General features: G+C 38.5%; 1 protein-coding gene and 2 non-coding genes across 4 annotated transcripts; 2 read left to right on the top strand and 1 right to left on the bottom strand.

Annotated features, from left to right (window-relative positions):
- Nucleotides 1-121: 121 nt before the first annotated feature.
- Nucleotides 122-25,866, top strand: LOC123878070. Of its 2 annotated transcripts, XM_045925104.1 has the most exons (14): nucleotides 122-290; nucleotides 1,102-1,250; nucleotides 2,165-2,312; nucleotides 3,928-4,121; nucleotides 5,715-5,918; nucleotides 6,619-6,774; nucleotides 7,991-8,086; nucleotides 9,016-9,130; nucleotides 9,553-9,728; nucleotides 10,385-10,637; nucleotides 21,936-22,093; nucleotides 23,291-23,411; nucleotides 24,202-24,305; nucleotides 25,702-25,866. In XM_045925104.1, exons 1-14 carry the CDS (start codon nucleotides 243-245, stop codon nucleotides 25,805-25,807), a joined length of 2,028 nt encoding a protein of 675 aa, XP_045781060.1. In that variant the 5' UTR covers nucleotides 122-242; the 3' UTR covers nucleotides 25,808-25,866. The 2 variants fall into 2 exon arrangements, with proteins under 2 accessions (XP_045781060.1, XP_045781062.1); XM_045925106.1 differs by lacking the exons at nucleotides 23,291-23,411; nucleotides 25,702-25,866 and having other exon boundaries at nucleotides 24,202-24,262.
- On the bottom strand, nucleotides 24,953-25,025 carry Trnak-uuu. Its single transcript has one exon. It is a non-coding gene; the product is annotated as a tRNA-Lys (tRNA).
- On the top strand, nucleotides 25,153-25,225 carry Trnak-uuu. Its single transcript has one exon. It is a non-coding gene; the product is annotated as a tRNA-Lys (tRNA).
- Nucleotides 25,867-26,821: the final 955 nt, after the last annotated feature.

Here is a 26,821-nt window from a genome sequence, read left to right as displayed (position 1 = left end):
CTTATATCCTTTTTATTTGCTTTTTGTGCCTATGTGTTTTCTACTTTTTTTTTTGTACCATTACCTTATAAAACCTTTTTAGAAATATACAAACTTTTCAATTTTCATGATAAAGTTTTTATATTTTTACGTTACGAAAAAAAGTATTTTTATACAAGTTGTCAGTGATAAATCTTTTAGCTTACTGAACGTTTCAATTTATAAGTAAATTTTGTGGTTAGGTATAATATTGCTTAAATACAATGAAGATACAAAAGAAAATAATATCCATACTTATCTCTTTGCGAAAGGTAAGCGTCGTTAATATTTTAAACTAAGTAATTTTGATTTTTGAATAGTTAGAGGTACATACCCTACTAATTCTGCAATCCTGAATTCCTACAAAAAATAGAAAATTAAGTGTTTTACATGTAGGTACTGGTTTTTTATTCTTCACTAATTTCATAGTAAAGAATATTGTTATTTGTATACAATTGCAATTTTTGCAATTTATGTAGTCGGTTTGAGTGCACTGCACACGTTTACACGTATCAAAATGGCAAAGCACTCGCCGAACTCGTTGGGTTATTGTGAACTGGAGGCTTAACATGTGGTGTAACTTGCGAATTATTTATTGTAGTTCTTCATGGCGTGCAGTATTTTAGTTTATTTTTTAATTATATGAGACTGCACACCTGGTGGTAAGTGATCATGCAATCTCAGATGGAAGTGGGCTAATTTGAAAGGGGTAATGGCAGTTTTAATAAACTCATATATAAGTGATGATGAAATAATCATAGATGGAAGCGGGCTAACTTGGAAAGGGTACCTATGGCAGTTTTTTAACAATCCCGTATCAATACCACGGTTTCAACACGGCATGGTACCGGAACGTAGCATATTATTGTAAATTGAATACTTAAAAAGAGCAACCGCCGAGTTTCTTGCTGGTTCTTCTCGGTAGGCACGGCATTCTGAACCAGTGGTAGATTATTTTCACGATTCAAAAGCACTTGCAAAAGTTTAACTGAATAAAAATATTTTGAATTTGAACGCTTAAATCACTTGGCGACGGCTATGCGTTTTCAAATATGCAATTTGAAACGTTCCGATTATTTTTAGAGCGCATCCAAAATTAGAGGATTCCTCAACTGTACAAAAATAAATGTAAAGTACGTCGGTTTTTTTGTTGTTGTGGTAGTCCTGGGTGCAGTATATTTTTGGAGTTGGTACCGCTTGAATCAAATACTCAGGGAAGAGTCTACTGTCCCGTAAGTTTTGAATAAATAAATAAAACGGCTCACTACTGAGGATGGATATCCTCTCAGAGTAGGGCTTGGTCATAGTCTACAACGCTGGCCAAGTGCGAATTGGCAGACTTCACACACCTTTGAGAACATTATGGAGGACTCATTTGCATGCAGTTTTCCACATGATGTATTTCTTCACCGTTAAAGCAAGTCATCCATACTAATATTATAATTAATGCGAAATGGTGTCTGACTCTCTGTCTGTCTGTCTGCTAGCTTTTCACTGCCCAACAGATCAATTGAATTTAATGAGGACAGAGTTAACTTACATCCCGGGGAAGGACTGGCTACTTTTAATCCCGGAAAATCAAAGAGTTCCCGCGGAATTTAAAAAAAACCTAAACCCACGCCAACAAAGTCGCGGACATCATCTAGGATTCAAATAATTAAAACGCACGATAACGGGTTAATAAGTTAGTGGTGCGTGTCTAGGATTGAACGCCCGATCTCACGAATAGGAGGCGGAGGCGTCAGTCCTGAAATAGAACCTTTTGCCGGTCAGTATATAATCCCTTCTCTTCCAATCTCTGCGATTTCACCTGATGGTAAGTGATGATCCAGTGTACGACAAAAGGGGGCTAATTTGGAAGGGGTATGACAGTTTCATTAAACCTATAGGTGCCTACCCCTGATCGATTTCTAGTTTCTACTTTCTACACAGCATCGTACCGGAACGCTAAATCGCCTGGCGGCAAAGCCTAGCCTCTCCCAGATCAGACCTGTTAGGCCTCATTTACACGGGAGCTTTTTAACGTCCGTTGAAAAAGCGTCCAAATGGGACAAATGTATTCCCATATAATATCTGTTCACACGTCAACGCTTTTTTACGTGTAAATGAGGCCTTAGGCTGTGCTAATAATTTGGTTTTGCATCAGAATAAAAATAAATACTCGGCAATATTCAAACGGATCAAACGTAGGATGCGTTTTTCCTGAAGTCAACCCATACTCGAAGGTAGCACTGAAGTTCAACGTGGAATGGCCGAAAGTCGTCTGCGAAGGATACGACTGGGTTGACTGTAACGTAAGTACATACATTTGTTTTATTCAGATACATTAGCTCTTGACTGCAATCTCACCTGGTGGTAAGTGATGACGCAGTCTAAGATGGAAGCGGGCTAACCTGGAAGGAGTATGGCAGTTTTTATTAAACCCATACTCCTTTGGTTTCTACTCGGCATCATACCGGAACGCTTAATCGCTTGGCGGCACGGCTTTGCCAGTAGGGTGGTAACTAGCCACGGCCGAACCCTCCCACCAGACGAATCATCGTCATCAACTCATCGCTGGCTCACTAGTAAGCACGGGTCTCCTCTCAGAATGAGAACACGCTCTGCTTTACCTGAGAGCATGGGCGGATCTTTATAAGGGCTTTCTGGGGCTGCAGACCAGAGCCCCGTGGCTATACAGGGCCCAGTATATAAATCGGTTAAACGGATGGACCTTTAAGAATCCCGTGGGATCTCTGATTTTCCGGGATAAAAAGTAGCCTATGTCCTTCCCTGGGATGTACCTAAACTAACTCTGTACGAAACTTCATCAAAATCGGTTAAACTGTTGGGCCATAGAAAACTAGCACACAGACAGACAGATTCTTTATTCTTTACTAGCTGATGCCCGCAGCTTCGCCCGCGTGGATTGGTCAGATCCCCTGCAGCATCAGGATTGAGGAGTTGGACTCCAAATTTTTTATGAAACAATGTCGTTCCTCTCCTCCTCTTCCTCTATCGATTAAAAAAGAAATAACGCAAATCGGTTCAGAAATCTCGGAGATTTCGGTGTACATAGGTAGAAAAACACAACTCCCTTTTTGAAAGTCGGTTATAAAAGTAGCCTATGTTACTCCCTGGTCAATTCTCTACTTGTCTGTGAAAATCCCGTCAAAATCGGTTCAGCCGTTCCCAAGATTAGCCTTTTCAAACAGACAGACAGACAGACAGATAGACAGACAGACAGACAGACAAAATTTTTAAAAACGTGTGATTCAGTTATAATATCGTTCAAATAACCATATGACCCTAATATGCGGTAGTTATTTCGAAATTACAGACAGACACTCCAATTTTATTTATTAGTATAGATTTATTTATTTGCATTCATGTTTTACATCATAATAGAAAAAATAATTATAATATTACAACATGAAGCCCCGTCAGGGCGCTGCAAAGTAATTACATATAAGATACAGATAGACAGACACCTTTTCGTATATTTATAATATTAGTATGGATTTGGTACAATGGTCGCTTACGTCATGGGAATTGATATAGGTAACTTTTTATCCCGGAAAAATAGAGTTCCCACAGGATTTTTGAAAAACCTAAGTCTAGTAAAAAATAAGAGTAAAATTAAAAAAAAAGAAATAGAGTAATTTGGCCTTTTTTTCTCTCTCGTCTGCCTTTACAAAGATTAGCCAATGTCAAGTTTGTAGTTATTTGTAACAAGTTAGTTAAACTATACAAGTATGGACCCCGTCTGTGCCGGCGCTCGCCGACATACGCACGGCACCCCAGACCCCTTTAGAGCGCTTTCCAGTCAGTTTTAACAAAAAAAAGGCAGAGCACGCCCGCCAGCTAACACCAACACAGACGAAGTCCGGCCTTTATACATTGAAGATGAAAAATTTTCAAAATTTTCAGATGTCAGAATGTAGAGTAAGACAACATATACTAGATACGATGAAAAACATAGTATGTTACTATAGGGACATCATACATGTGCACGATCACAAGTACATAATAGCTGAACCGGTCAAACTAGTCAATGATGAGATTTACGTGTTGAATAGAAGCGATGGCTTCAAGGTTTCCTGTATGGGATATGAGAAAAATGGGTAGGTACTTAGTTAAAATTTCCGTAGAACCAGGGCACAGACCTTAACTTGACCTTAGAGTTGTTGAAACAATGTTCTGTTTAAGAAATTAGTCAAAAGTAGCTGTGCCCGCGACTTCGTTCGCGTGGAATAGTGAATGTTCGCCGTGATTCTTTAAATTGACATAACTTTTTTACTTATGAACCGATTGACATGAAATAAACACTACACGTTAAGTGAAGCTTATTACAATATATTAGTGAAAACCGTATCTAAATCGAATAAACCGTTTCTGATATTAGCGTGCACAAACACACAGACAAACAGACAAAAAAAAATTAATTACAATTTCGGGTTTGGCATCGATATAATAACAACCCCTGCTACTTTTTTTTATATATTTCCACTGTACAGACACCACTTTTCTACAATTTTATTATATGTATATAGATAATGAGTTTGACATGAGTTACAAATTACTCAATACTATAACTAATTTCTTAAACTGGACCCTTTCAAGTAAAGATTTTATATAAACCTGTGAGCATGATACCTACTGTCATTGGCGCAATTAAAATGCCATAAGCTCACTTTGTCGTATTAGTTTATAAATTGCGAAAAACCAAATTAAATTTGAATTTTGCGGGCAGACCCGTGTCATCCACCTTAAAGGTAAGTCTTAACCAAAGACTTTGGTCTGTGAACCAAAGTAACCGACATACATAGCTCAACGGGTTACGAAGCTGAAGTGGCGATGGGCAGGGCGTATACCTAGTTCGAAATTCCGATAGACGTTGGGCTGTGGGCAGGGTCCCAAGATGCTAGAATCCCCACTAAGTCGACAGACGACGTCAAATATTAAGTCTTGTCGTTGTCTTGCCGTAGTCTTATCCTACTCTTATCGTAGTTTTGTCGTCGCCTTGTCGTAGTCTTGCCGTACTGTTGTCGTAGACTTGTCATACTCCAGAGTCTAGTCGTTGTCGTAGTCTTACCGTACTCATGTCGTAATCTTGTCGTGCTCTTGACGTACTCTTGCTGTAGTCTTGTCGTAGTCTTATCGTACTATTGTCGTACTCATATAGTAGTCTTTTCGTACTATTGACGTACTCTAGCCGTATAGTCTTGTCACAGTCTTGCCGTATTCTTGTCGTAGTTAAGACTACGATAAGATTACCACAAGACTACGATAAGTTGGAGGCTTCTTGTAGTTTTATTAAACCCCGACCCAAAAAGAGGGGTGTTATAAGTTTGACGTGAGTATCTGTGTATCTGTCTGTGGCATCGTAGCTCCTAAAATAAAGAACCGATTTAAATTGAGTTTTTTTTGTTTGAAAGGTGGCTTGATCGAGAGTTTTCTTAGCTATAATCCAAGAAAATCGGTTCAGCCGTTTGAAGGTTATCAGCTTTTTTCTAGTTACTGTAACCTTCACTTTTTGGGGGTGTTATAAATTTTTAATTTACACTTGGCGTAGGTAGTCTTATCGTACTGTTATGGTACCCCCGTCGCGTCGTAGACTTGTCGTTGCCTTTTTGTATTTTTGTCGGATATGACATTTTCCAAACCAAAATCGTAGACATGAATGTTATTTTTAGCCTCTTTAAATTTTTCCCCAGCTTTGGTCTCATAGCATCAAGATGGCACGGCTATAAAGTCAGTGTTCGTCCAGTAACACCACCACCTTCCCCTCCAAAGAGGAATGATAGCCTGAACATTTTGATAGTGGCTTTCGACTCCGCACCCCGAAGTGGATTCATACTCAAACTACCCAAGAGTTATAAGGTGTTGACTAAGGAGTTGGATGCTGTGGTTTTAGAAGGGTAAGAAATACCAGGGTTGGATAGGGGGTGGTTTTAAGACTGTTTTAGGGTTACGTACCCGGAGGGTGCCAACGGGATCCTAATACTATGACTTTGGTGTCCGTCCGTGAGACCGTGCGTCTGTCTGTCAGCGGACCGTATCTCATGAACCGTAATAGGTGGTAATATAGGTAGAGAGTTGAAACTTTCATAGCATGTATTTCTATTGTTGTTATGACAACCAATAGGATCACTTCATTTTTAGGGTTCCGTACCTCAAAAGGAAAAACCCTCATCACTTTGTTGTCTGTCTGTCTGTCTGTCTATCTGTCTGTCCGTCCATCCGTCCGTCCGTCGTGTCTGTCAAGAAAACCTATAGGGTACTTTCCATTGACCCAGAGTAACGAAATATGGCAGGTAGATAGGTATTATAGCACAATTGAAGAAAAATATCCAAAAACCGTGTATTTGTGGTAACATCACAAAAAAATAATTAAAATGTGTTCATGAACAAATAATTATTGTTTTCAGTTTTCAAAGTAAGATACCAAGTGGGGTGTCATATGGAAGGACTTTACTTGTACATTCTAAAACAATTCATTTATTTTTATTCGTAATACTTAGTTTTTGATTAATCGTGCAAAATGTCAGAAAAAATACCCGAGTACGGAACCCTCGGTGCGCGAGTCTGACTCGCACTTGGCCGGTTTATTATTTCCAGTTACAACATAGTGGGTGACGGTACGCCAGACGCGTTATTCCCTATCCTCTCCGGGAAAACTGTCCTGCAGCATCACACCTACGCCAGCCAGAGAGTATCCAAGAACACCTACCTTGACCCTAAGCTGTTCATCTTTCACACCGCGAAGGAAGATGGGTGATTACTGAGTAGATCACACTAATATTATAAAGCCGAAAGTTTGTAAGTGTGTGTGTGTGTGTGTGTGTGTGTGTGTGTGTGTATATGTTTGTTACTCCTTCACGCAAAAACTACCAGACGGATTTGGCTGAAATTCGGAATGGAGATAGATAATATCCTGGATTAGCACATAGGCTACTTTTTATCCCGGAAAATCAAAGCGTTTCCACGGAATTCCGAAAAACCTAAATCCACGCGAGCGAAGCCGCGGGCATTGGCTAGTACTAGATATAACCTTCTATTTTATTATCCTGGGTTTCTTTTTAGCTCTTAGCGTAGCCATTGGCTGTACATACATGAGACAGCTGATGCAGCTCCTCGCCAATTCACTCCAGCCAGCTAAATTTACTCCAGAATCCAAGCAGGAAGCAGGCCACCCAGGTCGGGTTCAGGAAGTTTTTTTGGGGAGCCAATGTAGGCTTCGATTTTATTTATTCTAATTCAGGTTAGCCCATAACTGCGTTCTCAGCTGGTGGTAAGTGATGATGCAGTCTAAGATGGAAGCGGGCTAACCCGGAAGAGGTATGGCAGTTTAAATCAAACCCTTTGGTTTCTACACGGCATCGTACCGGAAGGTTAAATCGCTTGGCGGCACGGCTTTGCTAGAAGGGTGGTAATTAGCCACGGCCGAAGCCTCCCACCGGATTTCTACATTATCGACCCGCCCCGGCTCTACACGGAACGGTTGCAATGTAGGTATATGTATACTAGACTAGATAGCTGTCAGTGTGGTTATAGTTCGGATCCCTCGTCGCCATTGTTACATATCTTTATTTCGAAGACCATTTTAAGACTTACACAGAGTACAGATACATAGTTAGAGACATTAACTACAGATACCTAACTACAGAGTAATGAAGCCGTCAGACATTACATTGTTAATATATGTATATACCTACCTATTAATACACAATTTCAAGAGAATAAAGACAGCATTTTCGATGAAAGCTCTTGATTTCTTTCGATATCTTGAACAATTATTATTTCAACAAACTAACACAAAATATTGATATTGACTATACAACCTCCCTCTTGAATCATTCTATCTATTGATGACAACCGCATCCGTTGCTTAGTTTAAAAATCTTTAGCGTAAGCACATTGGGGCAAAAACAGTTTATTTTAACTTATAGCAGACCCATAATAATTTATATACATGTATAATCTTCTATAGGTATCATACAGCTTACTACGAAGATATGGCTTGGATTGGCTCCTTCCAGTATCGTTACAATGGGTTCAGCGAGCGACCAGCAGACCACTACATCAGGTCAGCTTACCTTACCCCCTTACCTTGCTTCCTTACCTTACCTCCTTACCTTACCTCCTTACCTTATCTCCTTACCTTACCTCCATAGTCCTTAACTTACATTCTTGTGTAGAAAGGAAAATGATAGGTAAATAGATTCTGACGAGTGCTTTTGTATTGTCAAGTGAATCTACATTCTACCACTGAATTGGATTAATCCATACTAATATCAGAGTTTTACGATATACCTATTATAAGTACATGCAAAAGTGTGTCTGTCTGTCTGCACGCTTTTCGCAGCCCAATAGTTTGACCGATTTTGATAAAATTTGGTATAGAATCAGCTTACATCCCAGGGACATGGGCTACTTTTTATCCCGGAAAATCAAAGAGTTTGCACGGGGTTCTTAAAGGTCCATTCCGTTTAACCGATTTATATACCGGGTCCTGTATAGCCACGGGGCCCTGGGCTGCAACCCAAAAAGCCCTTATAAAGATCCTGAAGAATTGAAACAATCAAAATTCACAATTAACTTAGTAATAATTAATTAATAATATTAATTAATAAGCATTAATATTAATATATTAATATTAATTAGTTAATAAGCAATTAACTTAGTGAAAGTATAAACTTTAATGTCATTTCTCTTAATTCAGAGCAACACATGATTGTTTTAACTGGCTGATCCTTAAAATTACCTTATAGGTATTATGAATATCAATAAAATCCACATCTTTTATCTGTAGTAACATTTGGATATAAACTAAGTTTACAAGTAGGTTAGTAAGTTTACAAGACTGGCATAATAAATGAATGCATAACTAAAACCGCTGGCTCTAAAAACTTGAAATTTTGAATGTAGGTAGCTTTCTCTACAATAACGTAAACTCCCACTTAGAAATGAAACTGGTTAGAAAAGATTAGACTAACTGATTTACAAAAACTCCAGGTCGTTCTTCATGGAGGAGTCAAATAATGGTGCAAAATGGAATCAGGGCGTAAAAAGAAGATACTGCATTGGGGACAAACCCTCTTTTTTGGTTCTTCTGGATTTGACCAGACAGGTATGTAAGTGGGGTAAGCTTTACCTGTACTTTTTTAAACAGTTTTTGACTTATCGTACCAAATGTTGAAAAAAATAGCCGAGTACGGAACCCTCGGTGCGCGAGTCTGACTCGCACTTGGCCGGTTTTTAGAGTTCCGTACCTCAAAAGAAAAAATGGAACCCTTATAGGATCACTTTGTTGTCTGTCCGTCCGACCGTCCGTCCGTCCGACCGTCCGTCCGTCCGTCCGTCCGTCTGTCTGTTATAGCACGTACAGGAATAAATCTGAAAACCGTCAAATTGTGGTTATATCATTTTAAAAAAATTAAAACGTTAAATGTTGTTAAGTAAAATGTTAAAAAATACCCGAGTACGGAACCCTCAGTGCGTGACTCTGACTCGCAATTGGCCGGTTTTTCAATATTACCGAACTATTTTCAGTTTATGAATGTCAAAGGCAAGCGATTCTGTTTCACCTTCATAGCAGACATCTCGCATGATGAGTTCTACAGGATATCCACTGCTGATGATGACTTGGTTGACTTCCTGCGTCATGTCAAGGATTCGGGGTATTTGGAGGACACCATGCTCATTGTTATGGGGGACCATGGGCCCAGGTATCTACCTATCTAATATTTTTCATCTTTCTTATCTAAATTATTAATCATATAGCTGAAGGTACTTTTGATTTTCGGGAGCTTTTCCAAGTTTTCCTGAGATTTTCATCAGGAAAAAAGGTTAAAATAAAAGACGAGTAGCCGATATTGAGGCGTTTTTAATACTAATCATATAATCATGCGACACACTGTCGCCACTTGTTCGGGGCACAAAATGCTGACATGCAATTCATACATAACATAACTAGGTAGGTAGATAAGGGGTGCCATATTCATACTAATATTATAAATGCAAAAGTGTGTCTGCCTGTCTGTCTGTCTGCTAGCTATTCATGGCCCAACAATTGAACTGATTTTGATGTTTCGTACCTACAGTGTTAGCTTAGATCTTGGGGTAGGACATAAGCTACTTTTTATCCCTGAAAATCAAAGAGTTTCCACGGGATTCTTAAAGGCCCATTCGTTTAACCGATATATATGAAATTTGGTACAGAGGTAGCTTGCATCCAGGAAATTGACATAGGCAACTTTTTATCCCGGAAAGTCAAAGAGTTCCCACGTGATTTTTGAAAACCTAAATCCATGCGGACGAAGTCGCGGGCATCATCAAATCTAGTAATAAGAAATTCATATTTTATGGTCTCTATTTCTTATAGATTCGGCCCCATACGTGCAACCCGTCAGGGCAAACTAGACGAACGGTTACCCTTCATGTCCATAGTACTACCAGAGAGGCTGAAAAGGGAGCGACCCAACGCGTTGCACAACCTCAAAGGCAACGCTCAAGTGTTGACTACGCCGTTCGATATCCACACGACCGTGTTGGACGCGATGGCATTGGGCCAACATGCCAGCGATTTCGTAGTGCCCAACGCTGGGCTGAAAAGAGGACTGAGCCTTTTGAAACCGGTAAAAAGAAGCTTCAACTTTTATTTATTACTAGCCCGCGACTTCGTCCGCGTGGATTTAGTCTTTAAAAACCCCGTGGGAACTCACAAGACAAGGAAGGAAGGACAAACCAACAAACCAGGTTGCAGGTGAATAGGTCCTGCCTGCCATTAATATGTTTCAAACCCGTATTGTATAGCGTGCAAATCTCGGGTCAATGCCCCACCTACGACGCGGCATTGACTTGTAGTAAGTACATATCTATGGTAGTAAGTATTTGTAGATACAACTTTTATAATATGATTTGTTTTTAAACCCCGATGCAAACAGAGATGTTATAAGAGGTCTGAGTCTATCTGTGTGTCTGTGTGCTCTCCCGTAGCAGCTTTTCCAATGGACCGATTTTGATGCGGATTTTTCTGCTTGAAATCAAAATCGAGGCGGATCTTATTTTAATTTATGAAAATCAATTTAAGCTTTTGAAGATCATCAGCTCATTTCCTACTTCCTACTTTAGGAAAAAGGTCGGAATTTGGTACAAGAGAATTTCGAAAAAAAAGTGCAGTTTAGTTTTTCGCTAGGACAGCCGAACATCCCAAAATTTCATTAATTTCCGACCTTTTTCTGTCTAAAACTATTTTTCAACTGGACTATAATCATCAAACTATCACACTTATTTATAGGCGGAATTTCGTGTGTGTGAAATCCCACCAAAAACATTTTCATGTAAAATGTTGCCAAGACGAGACCATATGGCTTACACTGTCAAAAAGTTATCAGATATCATGTGGTAGAGCAAATCTTCTAACTCAACACGCCCTAAATCTACAAGTCCTAACTTCACCGACTCTACACGTTAGTTGTAGATTTAGGGCGTGTTGAGTTAGAAGATTTGCTCTACTACATGATATCTGATAACTTTTTGACAGTGTAAGCCAAATGGTCTCGTCTTGGCAATATTTTACATGAAAATGTTTTTGGTTGGATTATTATATGTGTAGGTACTTATTGTGATTTAGTAAAAATTTCAAATTTTACGTTTAATTCAGGCAAGAAGATGGCATATTTTTGTGTCTCAGAATCAGAATCTGACGAAAACGAAGATAAAGAAAACTATCAAACTTATGGTGGAATACATAATGTAAAAAAACATTCAGAAAACTTATTCACAGACACAGAGCTATTGAATATGACACATTCTAAAAAGCTGAAACGATGTGAGAGTGAAAATTTAACACACTGCATTTCTTTACCAAGCCCCGAAAAGGCCGATTGTGAAGAATTCAGGCAATACGCTCAAAAGTTGTCAGACTCGGAAGAATTAGGTAATGAGCCCAGGAAGGTTACAGGCTCTACCGTTAAATCAGATTTGCAGAAAACATCCAATGACGTCGGTACAATGGTATCTTTCAGCAATGAAAACTTCGAAAACATAAAGATTGGTAACGCGATAATTGGTCAATTTGTTGCAAAAGAGCTTGAAAAATATGAAGGCAATATGCGCTATGATAAAATAAAAGATATAATTGAAGTATTTCAGAAATAAAACAATACATAAAGCTATAACTGCAAAAGTTTAATTAACAAAAAAATTAACAAATGATTTCTTTGGCTGTGTTGATTAGAGATTATTTTAAGTAGAAATGGCATTAATCATATCAATGCTTGATGTTATTTAGCTTAACATTTAATAATAATTACTTAAGTATAATATTTTCAGGACAGTTTATTCGTCCAATGTGCTCCAAGATCTGCACATTGACAGCCCTCAAGGCAAGGCCAATGCCGTTGAAGTAGCTGTAGCATTCTACTGGTTGGGACACAATGGGCAATTAAACTGTCCTGAAAATATTAGATATATACCAGGAGCCGCTAACACTGAAAGTTCTGTCATGTGGATTCGAAAATTTTGTATTCGTAATGATAGTTTAACATCATATATTTATAATAAGCACGATATGCATTAATTTGAAAAGCTGAAACAATGTAAAAAAAAAAATTGTGTTCAAAATTCAAAAATGTTTTACCGTCATCGCTGATGTTGATTTTTTGCAATGCATTCGATAGAACATTTCTTGCTCTTTACTCCCTGAAAGAGTAAGAAATTTTCTATTTTCTATTATAAATTTACTGCAAAAAAAAAACATCTGTGATGACGGTAAAACATTTTTCAATTATTGAATTTTTTTTTAAACTTGTTTATAAACGTATAATATTTAACCATCAATTCGAATATAAAATTTTCGAATCCATGACAGGACTTTCAATGTTACCGGCTCCCGGACAACTAGTATGTTTTAATATACCAATGAAGATTGTTCTTATATAATCAAAATAAATATTATTTAATAATAATAGTAGTTTTCTTATTAGTGCATGTAATTTTGAACTTTTATTCCTAGACGTAACGCCAGTGAAAACAGAAGGTATTTATTTGTTATTTCTTATTACTAAAATATCATCTACTATATTTTCTTTCAAGTTGTAACGCAAATTATTCATTACATATTTTAAGGAAGAAAATAGGCGCTCAACGCTAACTTGCGTAGCAGGCACTGCAAGCACCACTTTTGCCAGGCGATATATTTGAGGTTCGGATAGCGCCTTCTTTTCCCAAAATGATAATATATCCTCTTTTGGCGTAAGACGAGGATGGTTGGAAAAGTTTTGTAAAACAGTCAAAATATCAGCCCGTGTTTGAATGTATCGAATGCGTTGTTCAGATCTTCTCACTTGTTCTGTTTGAGACAAAATCATTTCAATTTCATCTTCTATTTCCGATACACGCGAAGAAGTAGTTGGACGGTCTGTATCATCTTCCTGTATTAAAAAATCTTTCACTGCTCCTAGTTTTAACATTTTCATCCAAGTAGTATTTAAATGTTGAACGGCTATAGTTTCTTCTGTAATCGATAAAACCACTTGAAATCGTGGATCCAAATACAATGCACTAACAAAAGTAGCATTGGTCATCAGAAGGTTTTGTCTGTTTTTCATAAATACGCAAATCTGTTGTCCAAGAGGTGTTGACACGTGTGATGTTTCTATGAAACATTTTGTCCAGTGGTAAAAGAAGTCGCCCAGAGTTAATTGTACTTCTTGTAAAATTTTCGTGCATATTTTGGCAGGTTTCAATGCATTTATCAAATCATCAATTGCGTCCCATGTTGTGTTTGACAAATACAAAGGTTCTCCGGGTGTTTCAGAACAGCAGTCTCTTAAACTTTTCAACCGCTCAAGCATATCAAATGTTGAATGCCAGCGAGTGCTATTGTCCAAAATGGCTTTATTTTTGTGTGCTGATTTTATCAAGTTTCTCATTGTAGGCGTTCGGAGTTTCCTGACGACATTGCGCGCTTGTTCTATTAAGGGTTGATATTCATCTTCTTTTAACGCATCTTGTACAGCGAGCTGCAGTGAGTGAGCAGCGCAGCGCACGGAATTGATAGAATATGGTTCTGAATCTTCAGACTGAAAAGTGACCTCCAGTATTCTATCCTCGTATTCTTCTAAATCTAAATCCGAGTCTTCGTCACTTATCTCGTCTTCTCTATCTTCTATTAATGTTTCATTTATCAAACGGGTCAATTTCAACATATTTGCACCATTATCCGATGTGATCGAATAAATTTGATCAACGCTCATTTTGAATTTTCTTATTATGTATAATAATTTTTCTCGTAAGTACTCTGAAGTGTTTTTACCCCACATTTCTGCTATACCCAAAGTTTTAACAACCACTGACCCGTTTTCGATGTATTGAACGTTGACGGCGAAAAATGTTCGATCCAGGCGGGTAGCACTGTCGATTTTTAATGAAATAAGTCTGCCTTTAATATCTTTAGCGATATCTTGTCGTATTTGTTCAGCTGTTGCTGTAATTGATGCTCTTATTGACCGCGAGTTTAAAGTTTGAGCTTCTTTTGGGCCGATGGAAGTCATAGCTATAATATTTCTAAATGCCATATCATCTATTAGTGAAAAGGGCCTTCCGTGCACAGTCACCAAGTCCACACACTGTGTACGCAAATAATTAAGTTTTTGAGTATTTTTTTTAGTAGGAGTTTGGTTATTATTATCAGGAATGTTTGAAATATTGAAATCATTTTCATTATTTGATTGATTTAATTTGTTGCGATCATTTACAATTTTGTACTGATCCGGATGATGGGACGATAAGTGATAGAGAAGGTTAGTTCCGTGTTCACCCTGAAAGGATAATATAACTATATTATAATAGTCAGATATATCAGATATTCTATTCTATTATCTATTCTAATATATATATTCTATTATCTATTCTAATATAATAATATCTATTCTATTCTATTCTAGATATACCGGGAGCCGGTAACACTAAAAATCCCGCCATTCAGAATCGTAAACTCTTTATGGGAGTTAGTAGGTAACAATAATACGATTAAATGAAGCTTGGTATGCGTTAATGTAAATAGTCAAAAAATGTTTAAAAAAAAAAAACATTTTTTTAAAACATTTTTTGACTATTTGTATTTAATATTTATAACCGTCATAATGGATATTAATTGTTTGCATTGTAAACTGTAAGGTTACTTTTAAAAATTGATTTGAATTGACAACAATAATATAAAATTATTAATTTATCTAATGCAGGTAGTTTGATAAAATCGATATTTGGCTCATTCGATGTCATACAATCTGTTACTAGGAGGCCGACAAGATTGAACTTGCATAAATACGGGTGTTTCGAAGGTTTTAGTTGAGTCTCCTTCCGAGATTCGGGGCGATATCGCATATTTTCGGTATTTGGATTGTGAACTGAATAATTAGATGTTGTGATAGCAATCACGCTCTAATTAAATTATTTATTTTGGCATTAGTTTGTTTAGATTAAAACTCTCGGATAACCTTACACATTAAACTTGTGTTTTTTGTGTTGGTTTTGGAGAGGATATTCCAATAATTTGATAAAAATATTTAAATAATACCTGCTTTTCTGAGTGACGCCAATAATACTATAAACAATTTTGTACTCTTTCAGAACATTGCGTTAACAACAATTTTTGGCCGGACCGATCTCGCATACCTACTCAAAGTGTACAATCCTTACTATCCTTACTAATATTATAAATGCGAAAGTGTGTTTGTTGGTTTGTCTTTCAATCACGCCGCAACGGAGCAACGGATCGAGGTGATTTTTTGCATGGGTATAGTCGAAGACCTGGTAAGTAACATAGGCTACTTTTTATCCCGGAAAATCTATGAGTTCCCGAGGGATTTTAAAAACTAAATCCACGCGGACGAAGTCGCGGGCATTAGCTAGTATGGAATAAAGTTTCTCCGTCATCTTATGCATTTCCATAACTTTTTCTGTAAAAGTACGAATATTTCCATCGAGTACAATGCAAACAATCAATATCTGCGATGACGGTAATTTAAACGAGTATTTGCATTAAATAAAATATTTTTTGACGTGACAACGTCTTATAATTCGATAGAGGTCTACCAATTCGCATTGGGCCAGCGTGATGGACTATGGCCTATATGCCTTCTCTGAGAGGAGACCTGTGCTCAACAGTTAGTTGTAACTTCATGAATAGTACCCAAAACACAAAATGGAACAAGTATGTACGTGGGTGTAGGTACCTAAGATAAAATGAACAGTTTCCTCACCTTTATAATTGATGTACAGCCATGTATTAAGCACGTCGAAATTTTTGTCTCTTTATCAAAAGCAAAAAAAGCGTATACAGCGTTTTTTCGTTTTCTTCCCATTTTATTTTAATTATCTACTATCACCGATATAAATGTACTTCTAATAAACAAACAAGCGAATAAAATTAGTCTGGCGACGAGGCGACGGCAAATGTTAGCAATCCACGTGTATTTGCTGCGATAAACCTAGGATGGAATGAAATATCCAGATAGAGTCGTAGAGCTGCGTGTGTTGGAGGAAACCGTAGCTCTGCTGCAGGAAGAGCTCAACGAACGAGACCAGGAGCTTTTGCAAGCAGATATAGAGTTCACTAATTTGCCAGAAGTGAAAGGAGAAAATCCTATCCACATTGTCACGACTCTAGCTGCAAAACTCGGTGTAGACCTGGACAGTAAGGATGTCATCTTTGCAGAGAGAGTTGGTAAATCCAATGATAGCGCAGCTCAGTCGAGTAGCGGGGGTAGAGGTAGGCGTCTGGTGGCGAGACTGGCGCGGCGCAGCCTTAGGGACGAGCTGCTCCAAAACGCGCGGGTTAGGCGCGGGGCCACAACGGAGGATATGGGCTTCGACGCACCGGCCAGGCGCTTTTATGTCAATGAGAGGCTGACGAAGAAAAACCGGCATCTTTTCTATCTTGCGCGGGAAGCGGCGCGAAAGATGCAGTGGAAGTATACGTGGACCAAGCGTGGGCGCATCTACGCGCGAAAAGGTGAAGGCCAGCCGGCTCACAGCATTAAGGTAGAGACAGATATCGCTCGTGTTTTTGGTGCCATTCAGGTTGGTAGAGTTTAAGAAATCGGGCACTGTTGCAAATAACTTTAAGCATATATTGTACTGTTCTGCTGCTCAAGTGTATGTATTTCTCGTTATGTTTGTATGTTTATTTTTGTGCATTAAATTTTCTTGGGACGGATGCGTGTTTGTGGCGGGCAGGACAACTGTGGATACTTGGGGCTGGAAACTAAGAAAAAAAGACCTGGTTAAAGTAAAAGAAGAAGACTTAGATCGAAACATTATTTTTAGCACTACTATATATTATTCTAGACATAAAATCTTACTTCAAACTAACACATTAAAAAACGGCTTTTCAAATATTAAACTAGTCAACGGTCTAATGGGCCAGTATAAATTTATGTTTTCAAGAAAAATAGAGGTCCGTTTATTGCGACAAATATGTCTTAAACTCATTACACAAAGGGTATGCCACATTATAACTAAGAGCCACATCAATTTCGCAAATCAAATTATACTTTTTATCTCAGTTCACAATCAGGTGATAGAGCCTAAATATGAAGGTTAAGTCGAAGTACATGAAGGTTGGACTGTTTAATGCAGGCTCACTCGGAACCCGGCACGATGAATTCCTAGTGGCAATGAGTGACATCAAAGTAGATCTAATAGCTATTAATGAAACCTGGCTGAGGGAGGGGGAGGAAGGGCTTGCTCCGCAAGTACCGGGCTACCGCCTTCTTCACACACCGCGGCCGCCACATATAAAAGGAGGACGAGGAGGTGGAGTAGGATTCTATATAAAGAAGGGCTTAAGGGTCACTATTTGCGAACATCCAAATCCTCATTCAGTTGAACAGATGTGGTTAAGTTTAAAAGCCGGTAGTAAAAAGATCATGGTAGGGACAGCGTATCGTCCACCGTGGCAGGATGTTGAGATATTTATTGACTCTATCACCCAATCACTGACTCTATTCTCAAGCTATGAAAATATAATACTCTTGGGAGATTTTAACATCAATCTACTAAACCCGTTAGATAGCAAAACTAAACTTTTTAATGATTTCTTAAATTACATAAACCTTAACCAAGTTGTCACAGAGCCAACTCATTTTACCGACCACAGTGAGACCTTGATAGATTTAGTCTGCACAGATGCCTCAACCCGGGATGTAGAGGTGAGTCATGTAAAAGAATTAGGTAACCATGCCATTATAACACTCTTATTAAACCTAAAGAAGGCTAAAATAGCTCCTCGATGGATCTCCATTAGACCACTAAAGGATATTATTGCCGAAGACTTTAGTGAAGATTTAAATAGAGTTCCATGGAAAACTATTAACCGGTTGGATAATATTGAAGATATGGTGTCAGTATTTCACAATTATATTTTAACTTTATTTGACATGCATGCTCCCACAAAAAAGATACAGTTAAAGGAACAATCATGCCCCTGGATAACTCACACTATTAAGAAAATGATTATGTTGCGCAATCAAAGTCATTCTCGTTATAAAGCATCAAAAAAGGAGACACATAAAGAGTACTATAAGAATTTTAAAAAGATTGTTTGGGAAGCAATAGAAGCTGAAAAAAGTGCTTATTTTAAATTCTATATAAATCAATGTATTAATAAACCTATGTTGTTATGGAAGAACCTAAAAAAAAATGTAGGGATAAATAAAAAACAGGAGTATGAAATACCAACGAACTTATGTGACCCGGAGAAAGTAAATAATCATTTTTTGAACATACCATATAGTGAGAGACCCACACTGTCTAACCTTACATACTATGAATTCAACAGGTTTGGGCCGAATACTTTTAACCTAAAAACGGTAACTGAAGCAGAAGTTATAAAAACCATAAAAGGATTAAAATCGAACGCACAAGGCATTGATGAAATCTCGTTACAAATGTTGCATTGGACACTTCCACAGAGTTTAAGTACTTTAACAGCTATTATAAATAAATCCATCACAAGCAGCACATTCCCAAATGCATGGAAAACTGCAATAGTTAAACCTCTTCCAAAAGTAAATATTCCAACCAGTATGAGAGATCTTAGGCCTATCAGTATTTTGCCATGCATATCTAAGATCTTAGAAAAACTTGTATGTGCCCAAATGACATCTTTTGTAGAGGAAAACAACATTTTACCAGCTCACCAATCAGGATTTCGGAAATGCCACAGTACAGCGACCGCAATGATGGATGTAATTGATAACATCCTGACAGCGCAAGATCAGGGCATGGGAACTATGCTGGTGCTGCTTGATTTCTCTCGTGCATTTGATTCGCTCGATACCACTCTATTATTGTCAAAGCTGTCTTATTATGGATTTGGAACGTCAACCTTAAAGTGGTTAAATAGCTTCCTCAGTGATCGGGCCCAATCGGTGCATATAGACCAAAGTGATGGTAGTCAATTGATTTCATCAACGACCCCAGTTCTACGAGGAGTGCCTCAAGGATCTGCACTCAGTCCGTTGCTTTTTGCTGTATATACAGCAGACATAGTTAACTGTTTCTCCAACTGCAAATACCATCTCTATGCTGACGACGTACAGCTATATTTCTCATTCAAACCACAAGACGCAGCAGACGCAGAAATCAAAATTAATGAAGATTTAAAAAGAGTATCCATCTGGTCAGATAAAAATTCTTTATTATTGAACCCTCTAAAGTCTAAGTGCATGATACTAGGAACTAATAAGATGACGAAAACGATCGAATCTCTCAATCTACAAGTTAAAATAGGAAATATTAGTGTAGAAAGAGTAACTGAGGCAAGAAACTTGGGAGTAATCTTTGACTCAAACCTACACTTTGAATCACATATCTTGAATATAGTCAAAAATTGCTTCTACAGATTAAAAGTACTTTATAAGATAAGACCTTACTTAAGTGTAGAAGTTAGAATTCGGATATGTGATTCACTAATCTTGTCCAAGTTAAACTACGCAGACACAGCATACGGGCCTTGTCTGCTTGGAAGAACCAAGAAGTTAGTACAGAGAGTCCAAAATGCATGCGCTCGATTCTGCTTTTCCATTGCTCCTCGTTCTCATATCAGTCCCTATCTCAACAAAGCAAACCTATTAAATATGTCAGCTAGAAGAAATCTGCACTTGGCTACTTTGTTGTTTGGGGTTATTTCCACTGGTAAACCAGAATATCTTTTCACGAAGATTAAGTGGGCAAGGCAGCACAGTAGGTATGCGCCAAGAAATTCGGCGTGTCAAATAGCCGTGCCAAGGCACAGGACCGCCGCATTTCGAGGGAGTTTCAGGCTTGCTTTCTCCAGGATCTGGAACATTATCCCACCGCCAGTGCAGAACCTCAAGTCAGTATTTGCTTTCAAGTCTAAGCTTAAAAAGATACTATTAGAAAAGCAAAAGAGCTTGGAAGCACTTACTTGAGTTTACCTTTTTATCATCAATCCGGTATTCTGGAAAGTAGCCTGAAAAATAGCGCAGGGAGTTTCTTAGACTTTGGATCTACAAATTAGTTGGAGATAGAGATTATAAAGAAGTAAATTTTACGGCTATCTGCGGACTTAGTCAATTTTGCATAGGGAGGTCAATCGCACAGGTCAAACAGAATAATATCTAGACTGATCCGGGACGTCGAGCTGATTTTTTTCAGGGGTTGCCTGAAAAACAGCGCTGAGGTAGTGTATCCACGTACACTACTACAGCATTATGCTGAGGCGATTCCCTTTTTGGGACAGTTTGGCGCCACAGACACGCATTCTGTTTTTTACTATTATTTAGATTTTATAATTGTTTATTTTTAGATTTAATATAAGTAGATATAAGATTCAATGAAATTCCATGCAATTCGGCTCAGAGGATCACCGTGCGTTTGCAGTACAAGTTTATTATTTATTAGAACTACGAAATAGCGGTGGTCGTCTCGGCCGAAATGCATGGAAAGCTCAGTAAGTTATGTTTTAGATAAATATTTAGGTTTTTAAGTTTAATTTATTAGTTTTTATGTTTTATCTGTTTTCATTCTATTTACTGTGTTTGCGCCTAACTTTATAGTCCCGAATAAAAGTATATTTATTTATTTATTTATTTAAATATCAAACATGAATAGGTGCCTACTTGCCGAGCGTTACGCTCCGTACCACGGAGTGCGACGTTGCCACGCGATTTGGCAACGTCGCACTCGCGAGCATAGGATCTTGGTAAATATGGGATAGGTTAGGTTAGGCAAAATATTTTTCGGTATCGAAATAATTTCGATTAAGCTATTTATTTATACCGGTATGAATCGGTAGCGTAACCGTAAATCTTAACCGGTTTCGCTCTACCTTTAAAAGAAAGCGCTACCATTATTTTATACCGGTAGCGTACCCTTATACCTTAACCGCAATCAGTCCCTGTTTTATTTGCAATATAATATTGTGAACTTTAAAAAAATACAGGAATTTATTCAAATTTTTTTCGTTGTTTTGTTTTTGGTATACTAGAGGATGCCCGCGACTTCGTCCGCGTGGATTTAGATTTTTATAGATCCCGTGGGAACTGTTTGATTTTCCGGAATAAAAAGTTGCCTATGTCAATTACAAGGACGCAAGCTACCTCGGTACCAAATTTCATACAAATCGGTTAAGCGGATGGGTCTTTAGGAATTCCGTGGGGACACTTTGATTTTCCGGGATAAAAAGTAGCCGTGACGGACACGGCTACTTTTATATAGTAGGGATATAAGCTGACCCTGTAGTAAATTTCGTCAGAATCGGTTAAACTGTTGGGCCGTGAAAAGGTAGCAGACAGACAGACACACTTTTGCATTTATAATATTAGTATGGATTATCAGTGATCATCAGTATTATCACCTCTTTCGTTTTTGCTAGCGTTCTGGTTATAAGTACCTATTTTCAGATCCCCAAAACCCGCACATGCGAAGAAGCCGAAGTAACACCACACTGGTGCGTGTGTCTGAACACAGAGTCGTACGCCATAGCCCCCCATGAGCCCATGTTCCGCCGCTCCGTCGACGCTCTGGTGCAGTTCATCAACAACATTACTGAAGAGAAGAGGTAGGTCCACCATGCGCCTTGGGTGTAAGGGAGGGGTCCAAACCTTGCGAGGTCCTATTAATCACACTTATATTATAAAGGCGTAAGTTTATATAAGCTCGCGTATTTGTGTCTGGTTGGGAGTGTGTGTGTGTGTGTGTGTGTGTGTTTGAACACAGAGTCATACGCCATAGCCCCCCATGATGCCATGTTCCGCCACTCCGTCGACGATTTGGTGCAGTTCATCAACAGCATTACTGAAGAGGTAGGTCCACCATGGGCCGTGGGTCTAAGGGAGCGCCCATTATTTTTCATATACCATTTTGTAAATCCCCGAAACCCCTAAATGCGATACAGCAGAAGTAGCACGCAGTTTAATCTGGTGGGATGTTTCGGCCGTGGCTGGATTACCAGCAAAGCCATTACGCAAAGCAATTTAGTGTTCCGGTACGATGCCTCGTAGAAACCAAAGGGGTATGGGTTTAATGAAAACTGCCATACCCCTTCCAGGTTAGCCCGCTTCCATCTTAGACTGCATCATCACTTACCACCAGGTGAGATTGCAGTCAAGGGCTAACTTGTATTGTGTGTGTGTGTGTGTGTGTGTGTATGTTTGTAACTCTTTCACGCAAAAACTACTGGACAGATTTTCCTGTTTGGAATGGAGATAGCTTACAACATTAAGCAACTATAAATACTCATACAAACACATTACATACAAACTTGCCTGTATAATATACATATAAGTGTGACTACTTAGATTACCCGCAATTTCATTCGCTTTCATTAATTCATTATTTTAGCATCGTGTCGTGTTGCTCTCATTAAATAAATTGTTATCTTTAATTTTAAAGATGACTCTCAAAGATAAATTTCAAGGGCGAACTAGTTGTTCGTTTGAGAAGACTATTAAAATTAATTAACTGATGAACAAAGGAGCAAACTGCGTTCTTATAATATAAGAACAGCATCTTAGATGGTATCGTTTTTGAACCCATTCACCCGATACTAAGACCGGATATTTCAAAAAATTAAAATTAAAAATTTAAAAACCTCCGACACAAAACCATTTAAACATTTAATTCTGTCTGTCTGTCTGTCTGTCTGTCTGTCTGTCTGTCCGTCCGTCCGTCCGTCCGTCCGTCCCGAAAGGGTTCCGTATTTCCTTTTGAGGTACGCAACCCTAAAAAAACTATTTATATATTGGTATCTTTGCAGATCACTATGCGCCGTTAGAGACCTGACTAGCACAATGTGGGTGACTCGGCAAGGCCCAAAATATAATGAGATCAAGTCCACAGCTGCCAATACTTCACACGTCACTTACTATCAGGCCTTGGTATTACTACTTCTATCCTTATCCTTATTCATAATCATTTCATTTCATTTCTTCATCATTTATTTATATATACCATCAATTCAACAGGAAGTACCCTATAGGTTTTCTTGATAGACACGACGGACGGACGGACAGAGACAACAAAATGATCCTATAAGGGTTCCGTTTTTCCTTTTGAGGTACGGAACTCTAAAATAACAGGAATAAATAAATAGGTATGTACTACTTATTTATTCTATCGTTTCCTTTTTTTTTTCTCTTTCGTCTGGCTTTACAAAGATTAGCCGATGACAAGTTTGTAGTTATTTGTATACAAGTATGGACCCCGTCTGTGCCGGCACTCGCCGACATACGCACGGCACCCCTTTAGAGCGCTTTCCAGTCAGTTTTAACAAATAACTTAAAATTTAAAAAACCCCCGACACAAAAACCTCTATAAGAAAACTAGAAAAGAGCTAATAACTTTCAATCGGCTGAACCGATTTTATTCGATTATAGCTAAGAACACTCTCGATCAAGCCACCTTTCAAACAAAAAAAACTAAATTAAAATCGGTCCATTCGTTAGGAGCTACGATGCCACAGACAGATACACAGATACATAGATACACTGATACACGCGTCAAATTTATAACACCCCTCTTTTTGGGTCGGGGGTTAAAAAAACACTGCAAAAAGGCAGAGCACGCCCGCCAGCTAACACCAACACAGACGAAGTCTATCGTTTCCTTATTAACTGACTTTCGTTGATCTCTCACCAAAGCACAAACATAATTATATTTTTTTTTCAGGTCATATTGAGTCCAGGGCGGGCGGCGTTCGAAGCTTCCTTACGATACGACCAAGAGAAAGATCGCTTTAATATATCAGAGAAGGATATCTCTAGAATTTCTGCGTAAGTATTTTTGATATTTTTTAGATAAAAATAATGAGTAAACGAACAGGCGGGTCACTCGATGTTAAGTGATTACCGCCGCCCATGAACATTTGCAGCACTGCAGGAACCGCCAATGCGTTGCCTTTCAGGAATTTGTTGGTCCGCCCCTTGAATAACCCCATGTTGTAATCTCATTGGAACACCGCAGAAGGGAGTTGATTCCAAAATTTGCATGTTTAACATTTAGTGAAATCTATACATTTGTTCAGGTTTTCCCACCTGTTCGTTTGCTCGCAATTTTTATTTAAAAAAATACGGTCAAACAAATTTAGCATTAATGTCAGCCAATCCTATATTTTAAACATACTGTCAAATACCCTATTTTGATGAGAACGGAGTTAGCTTACATCCAAGGCTCATCCAACCTAAGAGTCCCACGGGATTCTTAAAGGTTCATCCGTTTAACCGATTTTAGTTCAGAGGTAGAGAGGTAGAGGTAGAGGCAGCGGTAGAGGTAGCGGTAAATCTAAGAGTTCCCACTTGATTTTAAATTATTTTGATTTATCGTGCAAAATGTCGGAAAAATTAGACGAGTACGGAACCCTCGGTGCGCGAGTCTGACTCGCATTTGGCCGGTTTTTATAAAGAAATAGTTAAAAAGTTGCCGCCCGAACAGGGACTTGAACCCTGGACCCTTGGATTAAAAGTCCAATGCTCTACCGACTGAGCTATCCGGGCTATATATTGAATTACCAAAATTGCATAACAATTTCTGGTCTATTACCAATTTTCATCTGTGTACACAAAAAATCTTATTTTCTGAAAATGCCATATTTGCTAATTAATATTTGGCAATGTTAATATAGCCCGGATAGCTCAGTCGGTAGAGCATTGGACTTTTAATCCAAGGGTCCAGGGTTCAAGTCCCTGTTCGGGCGGGCACGCTTTTTGATTAAATTATTAAAGTTTTATACATACTACATTATTTGTACTTACTTATATTCTACCTTATCTTTCATACTGTTCCAAACTTTTGGCTCCACGGAAGACCAGCGCTGTGCCTGCATTCCCAACACAGACGCAGCAAATGCTGAGTGGAGTCCATTTTGGTACCACCACGCATCTTATTAGGAGAAGGTGTGACAATAGTGCAACGATTGGGGTTTGAACCGCCAACTTTTCGGATTTCAGTCCGCTCCTATAACCGTTGAACTATTGAGGATGGAGAACCACGCATGCAGGTTTTTTCACGATGTTTTCCTTCACCGATAAAGCAAGTGATCGGTATATATAACTCCGAAAAGTTAGAGATGCGTGCCCGAAATCGAACCCCCGACCTCCGGATAAAGTATACAGAAATAATGATATACTTATGTAAAAGTGAAGTACTAATTTTTTTTTATTTGCTTTGCAGGTACGGCACTGAGCCTGCGTGTGTGAGTGCGACTCACCCACACTTGAACAAATACTGCTATTGTTTGAGGCAATACAGTGCTGCCAATTTGTTTAGTATTAATTAGTTAATATTTTAATTTGTATACATAACTGAAGAATAAATATTTTCGTTACAACAATGTTACATTGGTTGTTTTATTTTAAGCTAGGATAAAAAAAAGGATATGGGACGCCTTAGCATCAGCCCCCCGATTGTTTAAGAAAAACATATTCATCGCTATCGTATCGTATTCGTCGATAGCCACAGTTATCGAACGGCGAATTCAGCCCTTTAATTGATTGAGTCGCTGTTTACCTTTTTCACAGTCAATCCAGGGGCAGAAATTGTAAGCGATTACGACAACCGTGAAATACATTTTTCTTAGACAATTGGGCGGGGGGCAGTTTTCCCCTCGAATTTTAATATGGATACCTACCTCCAAGTCAAGAGTGAATAGGCATTTTTGTAGGCAAGCGCGCTCAACCTTAGGCTGCATCATCACTTGCCTACCGCGGGGTGATTCGCTAACTCAGTGTCTAACTCTGAATGATAGCCGCCGAGCTCATTTTTTAATCCATTGAAGGTTTTGTACGTAAAATATTTTAATATCACCCAGTGAAGCAGCAATGTAGAACCAACCTCGGCGGCCATCATTCAGTGTTAGACACTGAGTTACCTAATCACCTAGTAGGTCTGTTTGCAGCCAAACGCTAGTCTACAAATTAAAAAAAAATTAGAGCCTTTAATAATAATCAGTTCGCGACAGGTGGACATGGCAATCGGGGTAGGGAATAGGGATGCACCTAGCAGTCACGCGCTAATCCGGTTACGTGCGAGTGTGCGGGGCGTCCCCCTGCCTCATACCCCTATTGCCATGTCGACCTGTCGCGAACTATAGATCTGAATCTATATATTATTATTAGGTATGGGTTCGGTCGTAAAAAAATGTACATTAGTTTTTTTTTTGTTGTCCTGGTTTTATTTTTGTCATAGAATCAGTGCTGTTTTAGTTACGAATATATGTTCCATATTGATCTAAATATAACCTCTCTGTAGTTTAGATAAAACCATGAAATCTCAGCTATCCTTACAAATTTGT

Source organism: Maniola jurtina, chromosome 25, assembly GCF_905333055.1.
Source record: "Maniola jurtina chromosome 25, ilManJurt1.1, whole genome shotgun sequence".
In the NCBI taxonomy this organism is placed as follows: Eukaryota; Metazoa; Arthropoda; class Insecta; order Lepidoptera; family Nymphalidae; genus Maniola; species Maniola jurtina.
Note: the sequence above shows the minus strand (reverse complement) of the source record. Positions and strands in the feature narration are given on the sequence as shown.